This window comes from Pomacea canaliculata, linkage group LG2 (assembly GCF_003073045.1).
Source record: "Pomacea canaliculata isolate SZHN2017 linkage group LG2, ASM307304v1, whole genome shotgun sequence".
NCBI lineage: Eukaryota > Metazoa > Mollusca > Gastropoda > Architaenioglossa > Ampullariidae > Pomacea > Pomacea canaliculata.
This window is the reverse complement of record NC_037591.1, coordinates 1,796,912-1,803,874: the sequence shown is the minus strand read 5'-3', so window position 1 is coordinate 1,803,874 and position 6,963 is coordinate 1,796,912. Positions and strand designations below refer to the sequence as shown.

Genomic DNA, 6,963 nt, shown 5'->3' with positions numbered 1-6,963 from the left:
AGTACTACAGTAGCTCGTCTGGTTCATCTAGTTCATCTAGCTCTTCAAGTAGCTCCTCGGGGTCATCCGGGTATTCAAAAAGGTCTGTGAGATCTAGGAGGTCATCCGGGTCATCAGGTTCATCGAAATCGTCTGGCTCATCTGAATCCCGTGGTTCTTCCGGCTCCTCTCGGACAGACATCTCCGGTAAGTTATTGTTTTTCACTTCCTTAGTAACAACCTTCTGTTTACTTCAGATGACATGACAAAGTGACGTCTGTCATCGGGTTCATCATTCAGATGACAGTGACATTTGCCAGTAACCGCGATGTGATATGACGAAGTGACGTGTGTGGAGTTAGTTGAGGTTGGTAAAATAAAAGCAAGGATTCCCTGTCTTGTGGCAGTGCGTGTGGCTCACCGTGTCTAAAACACGAGCCCAGTCCTCTCACCTTTCTTAATAACACAGGTGACATCACCATTAATGCTGCAGAGGGTGCGAGACGTCTCTGTTCTCACAAAGGGTTTGATGTTTGCACGTCACTCGTTACAGTTCCCTCCATATTATCTAACAGAGCGACAAAAGTCAACAATTATTTTAATTATTTTCTATTAATTGCAACTGAACTACACTGAACAGTTGAAAGGTTAATAAAGATTACCTCTAAAAATACAAAATACAAAATGTGTTTTAACAGAATGAAAGTATGTTAAACTTTCCGCATGGTCTGTTCAGAATTTTCCGAGAGAGAGTGCTCCTCAGAGAGCGGCAAGGAGCCCAACTACGACGACAGCAGCTGCAAGACGTACTACAGCTGCAGCGACTTCTGGGGCAGCGTGGAGCAGTGCCCCAGCGGGCATCAGGTATGTGGCCCACCGCAAATAAAAAACAACTTGCAACCGATGTCTAGTTTCTCCTGTTGCTATGTTTCATTACTGTAAAGTATTACTCTTCAGTGTGTGTGTGGGTGTGTGGGTGTGTGCGCGTGTTTATTTTGAGAGAGAAAGAAGAAGGTGACTGCGAAGTCCAGGGATTACTCCTATGAGCACGTCTTGTTGTGTTCTTAAGACAGATTTCCTGGGGACCGAGTAAATACCTTTAAATCATCTGCTTCTTCAGGTGTTTGGAGCCACGCCGACGTGTGTACGTGATTCCTCGCGGCATGTCTGGGATTCACGCGTTAATCTCGTCTACGTGGTTTAGTCTCGTGTGCAAAACGAGGGTTTACTGTTTCACGCACGTGACGGTGGTGTTTGTTTATGTCGCAGTTCCATTTTGAAAGCAAGAAGTGCATATCAGAGGACGATGTGCTGTGCATCTGGCAGCTTGACTCATCTAGCGGGTCATCAGGGTCGTCAGGGTCATCAGGGTCATCAGGGTCGTCCGGGAGATCGTCTGGATCGTCAGGTTCATCCGGGTCTTCAGGATCATCTGGGTCTTCAGGATCATCCGGGTCTTCAGGATCCTCGAGTTCTTCTAGTCCATCGGGTTCGTATGAATTGCCTGAGAGATAAAGTAGGAAACCACATGTAAGGCAGCTTTTACAAGACTGTTCTTGTACGAATGTTCTTGGACTCATCTCCCGTTTGGTTACTCACACACACATACACACACACGTACGCACGCACACAAACACGCACCTATTTACAATGCCCCTTTCAAAAAGCTTAAATCTACCCAGAAGTTATTTTGATTCTTTTTCTTTCTCTTAAACATTATTGTCCCCTTAACTTCCATTCCCTGCATCAGTTCTTTAGTCAGCTTGTAGTCGTGCATCTGTGCGTGAGCCCCACAGCCCTGTCTCCTAGTTATTTTGGGGGATAGGGATTGTTTTGTTTTTGTGTGTCTACTTTACTGGGGTATTTCAGATTTCTCCGAGAGAGAGTGCTCCTCTGAGAGCGGTAAGGAGCCCAACCACGATGACACCAGCTGCAAGACCTACTACAGCTGCAGCGACTTCTGGGGCAGCGTGGAGCAGTGCCAGAGTGGACATCAGGTACCATCGCCACCTTTCTTTTCTTTATCCACCTAATGACAACTGCCTTAACTGATGGCTATAATGACATTCTAGGACACTTAGCGGAAAGATAAAAACAGGTTCCTCTACCAATGCCGGCCTTTCCACCAACTATGTCACTGGGTATAATATGAGCTTATCGCTACTTATCAAAAACGGAACTGAATTAAACAGAAATATCATGTCTTTTTTGTTCTAATCAAAATTCTTACCCATAAAAAGTTTCTTGGAAATCAAGAAGCCAACACATTCTCAATGTTAGCGCTGTTCACTGGACACACATCTGGTTTGGTTCACGGAAATGTTCTTGACAAGACAGCGATTGCTCCCCTTGCTGCTTTGCCTACAAGAAAACTCATTGTGATGTCAGACAACTTTAAACTCTGTGACCTTTGTCCTTCTTTATCAGTTCCACTTCGAGCACAAGAAGTGCATGCCCGATGAAGATGTCTTCTGCAAGTGGCAACTGTCCTACTTCAGCAGCTCCTCGGGTTCATCCGGGTCATCCCTTTCCCGACATTCTCGGTCGTCTGGATACTGGGAGTCGGACAGTGGTCAGAATGTCGTCATCTGTTTTTGTTTTGATTTAAGGAGAGGGGTTTATTATTATTATTATTCTTTTGGACATTTTATTGACGATGCGACCTTAGTTCCTATGGTATTGCTTTTCTAATCTGAATTGTTCATACATTCCATCTATGATGTTCTCTTTCTTGTAGTCAGAGCCTTATTAACATGTCGGACATCTTGTAGACAGAGCCTTATTAACATGTCGGACAAAGCAATGCTGTCTTTAATTATCGTCTATTCAGAGTAAGGCCAGGAGGGACACTTAATTCAGAAAAAGAGAAGCTTCCCAGCGCTCGATCAGTAGTGTCAATAGCTTGTGATGTTGACAGATCAGCATGGAGCTAAGTGTTCTCTTGAATACGGCGAAGAACCCAACTACTACGACTACAGCTGCAAGAGCTACTACAGCTGCAGCGACTTCTGGGGCAACCTGGAGCACTGCCCGAGCGGCAAGCAGTTCCACTTTGAGCACAAGGAGTGTGTGGACGAGAGCGCTGTCTTCTGCAAGTGGCAGCTGGACTTCTACAATGACTACGGCTCGTCCTCCTCTGTCTCTCTCTCCAGCAGCGGCAGTGGTACGTTAATGTCAGTCAGATGTATCTCAAACTCTCCTCACATCATTCTTTTTACTTTTGTGTGAGTGTCTAAGGTTGGCAGGGAAGAGTGTGCAGAACACAGGCAACCGGCATCAGCTATTAGTGTTAACGATATAACATACTGAAATCTCAGGGTTCCCATCTTGTAGAATGTTCTAGCACGCCAGCCTTGCAGTAAAGGCCTATTCACTCGCTGCAGTTTTCTTGTATAAAAATTTGCATACAACGCAGCTTAGCACCATCGTCCTATTCTCACTAGCGGTGTTTGACAGCATTCATATTTTACATATTGTCGATCTGGTTCGATACCCGTGTGACGCATCCGACTCTTCGTCCTACGGTACCTGGTAAGGTAAGGAAGCAAATGAGGGAACATTAGCACTGTTCTGGAGGTGAGTGAGGACCATCTCATTCCCCTACAACGACCGTATAATCTACAGCCTCTCCTGGTGCCATAAACTTCCTTTAATTCTCATCTCCCGTACAGTCATCTGAGCAAAGGGTGGGTCGTAAGGGAGTTCTTCTGTCTGTGGCAGACTACTCGGAGGAACACGTGTGTCAGATCGCCTATGGTTACGAGCCCAACTACGACGACCACGAGGAGTGCGCCACCTACTGGAGCTGCGAGGACTACGTGGGCAAGCTGTTCCACTGTAAGGGCAGCAAGCAGTTCAACTGGCAGTACAAGCAGTGTATGAACGACGACGATGTCTCGTGCTACGTGCAGAAGGAGAAATACTTCGCCTACGGCACCTCCAGCTACAGTGGGGTCTCCTCCTCCTCCTTCTCCAGCTACGGCAGCGGTGAGAGGACACTGACAGGCTTCATGACACTGACAGGTTTTACTGACACTAAAAGGATACGACAGGTCTTCCTGACACTGACAGATCGTCTTGACACAGGTACGACAGACACGACTGTCACGATTAGACAGACACAAAAAACTGGAAAGAGGGATGACAGATAAGAAATTCGGTATATCAAAGATGTATAATGTCTCATCATGCCCAGTCCTTTGAAAACAACTCAGTCCACAAGTCTCATCGGTGTGTGCGTGCGTGTGTGTGCGCGTGTGTGTGCAGCCTCATCGTTATCGGATGAAAAGATCTGCAGCATCAAGTTCGGGTTGGAGCCGAACTACTACGACGAGGGCTGTAAGAGCTTCTTCATCTGCGACAACAAAAAGGGTTCGTTGCACGTGTGCCCACTGGACCTACAGTTCCACTGGGAGAAGCTCGAGTGTCTCAAGGTTCGTCATCTCCACACGAGCAGGTCACGTGACATAGTTACGTGACATTAGAAAGACAATTCACTGCCATCCTCCTCTTCCCTCGTACTCCACTCCTCGCTGTCTATCTATCTGTCCCCCATTTATATAATCCACACATATACAGGGCTTCTGCTTACGCAAAAAATTGCGTACAGTACGCATTAAAAGTTCAGAGGACCCCTTCAATTTTCGTCAATGGGGTCCCCTTCAAATTTGGGCGAAGAACAGGGACCCCTTAAAAATCTGAAGAAGGGGTCCCTGGGACCCCAAAGAATTTAACCTTAGCAGAAGCCCTGCATATATATCAAATGCATGTGCGAGTGATGAACAAGAGCGACAGAAAATGAGAGAGTACTGTGTGCGGTAGACAGACATGACCCAGAGTCTTCTCTGTGCAGGATGAGGATGTTGCCTGCGATGTACAAGTGCAGGGATTCTGGGAGTGGTACACTGAGAACGAAAGTTCTGGCAGCAGCTCTGACAGCAGCTCTGACAGTTCCTCGCGCCGCTGACTTGAAAATCAGAGAAATTGAGGCGAGTAGGGCTGTACAGTAAATGTTTTAGTGCTGCTTGCTACCAGCCTGTAGAGGATGGAAAGGTTGTGGTGTTAAAAGCAATAATTATAATCAGGAGGCTGTGTCTAACAAATAGAACAGATCAACGTGGTCACCGACCATGAACAGTTGAAATTTTATGTCGATCTCCTCCTACGTGTTTGTATAGAATACTGATGACTTCGGTAAAATTATGACTTTGTGGAATTATCAAAGATTATTATAATTAGTAATTATTACAATTTCGTGTAATAATTGATGGCTACATTTCGCGTAATCATTTATAGTAATAATATCGTGCAAGAATTTTATATAATTTTGAAAAACCATAAATTTTCCTCTTCTAAATTCCAAGAGTGTCGTTTCCCTAGGCTGAAGCTATTAAGAAATAGAAAACATTTAAATAATCTATAATATGCTCAGAATCTCACTGTGCTCGGTCACCTATCATGTCTATTTCTCTGAACTAGCTGATATGCTATCAAGATTTTGTGTATATTGTAATTTCGCTTGAAAGAAATAAAAATTACATTTAAAACTATTTCAGAAAAGATTTGCTGACCTGTCGACTGTAGACATTTGAGGTGTGTGGGACATTTTGTAGAAACGCCTCGCCACTCACTTCGTCACTGCTTTGCACTTGCATGTGAAATATGGAGCGATCTGAACTGGTGTGATGTGTGAAACAATTGTGCCGACCATGATACCTCTGTCTTTTCACGTGGGGAAGGGAACTGCGACTGTCTGTGTACAAGAGAAACTTCTACGAGACTCAGACGATCAAAGGGACACCACTCTTTGTACTTAACTCTTGGTATCGAGTTATCTTCCTTTGATCGCTGGACAGAAGATTTAGTTTATTTGTTTTGTTTTGTTGTTTTTGTTAATTTGTCCCTCTCCTGTCACGATTCTAGCCCCCATTTTCTGTTACATTTTAGTTAAGTTTCGAATTGGAGTGGTCCCTTGAGTCTGTGAATGAATGAGAATGCTTTTGTGAAGCCTGCTGGATTATATGTTAACTGTCTGCGTGTGTGTTTGCGGTATCTCAACCATTACTGCAATAAATGACAAGTACACGTGCTCCCGTGGTCCAGAAAATTGCCTCAATTTATTTAAGCCTTTAATAAGATAATGCATTTTATAAGCTTGCGCCTTAGAGGGAAATAAACTTGGAAAATTAAAATTGTAGTTCGTCTGTTGTATGTTTTGTCCCTGTGCTTGTTCACTCAAGATATTTGAGAAGTAGTACTAAAACAAAACAAAAAAACAAGATATTTTAGAAGTAGCACTAAAACAAACATAAACGATCGTGTGGATGGTATGAAGCGTTGCGTGTGATGTATGAGTGGACTGATAGGGGAGTTAACTAAACACCAACAGCACCGCGCTCATGTTTACATTTCATGGATTACTTCCCTTGCCTTACACGTACCCTCAATGGTCGTCCATTTACAGAGGATAATTTTTATCACCTCTTGTTTTTATCCATCCTTCACACACAGTCTGCCAGCTTACTGTCTATCCTACAGCTGCCATTTGCTAAACTCATTATAATATTAACTACTGTCACCTAAACTACTGACGATATACAACACGCACGCACAGACTCCATGTGTAGTACTAGACATCATAGGTGCTGCTGCCTCTACTTGACGACATATTGAAGATGATGGGCAACCTCGTGGCTTTTCAATCGCATTGCTCTCGATGAAGACTTTTCAAACAGAAATAATAATACAAACTCCTGCTGACACGTACATATTTTCGATAGTTTATCTGTGACATTAATCCCACGTTTTCGCAACCTTTACACTTCTGCCTTCAGTTCCCTTAGTCTGCTTTAGGAAGTTCCTATCAACTAAATCAACCCGTAAACTCAAGACAGTTGAGCCTCCGACTCCAGCCTTGTAATCAAAGAGTTATCGCTGGGCAGGACCTGTTATCGTCGAGCCTATTGTTGTCTCTCGTCTCCTTTT

At 44.2% G+C, this 6,963-nt stretch overlaps 1 protein-coding gene across 1 annotated transcript; it reads left to right on the top strand.

Annotated features, from left to right (window-relative positions):
- The first annotated feature begins 530 nt into the window (after positions 1 to 530).
- On the top strand, positions 531 to 6,170 carry LOC112557331 (hornerin-like). The gene is made up of 9 exons (XM_025227127.1): positions 531 to 843; positions 1,249 to 1,468; positions 1,849 to 1,976; positions 2,407 to 2,551; positions 2,897 to 3,142; positions 3,700 to 3,966; positions 4,246 to 4,412; positions 4,832 to 4,967; positions 5,535 to 6,170. The coding sequence occupies exons 1-8, from the start codon at positions 703 to 705 to the stop codon at positions 4,943 to 4,945; spliced, it is 1,428 nt and encodes a 475-aa protein (XP_025082912.1). The 5' UTR covers positions 531 to 702; the 3' UTR covers positions 4,946 to 4,967; positions 5,535 to 6,170.
- The last annotated feature ends 793 nt before the right edge of the window (positions 6,171 to 6,963 follow it).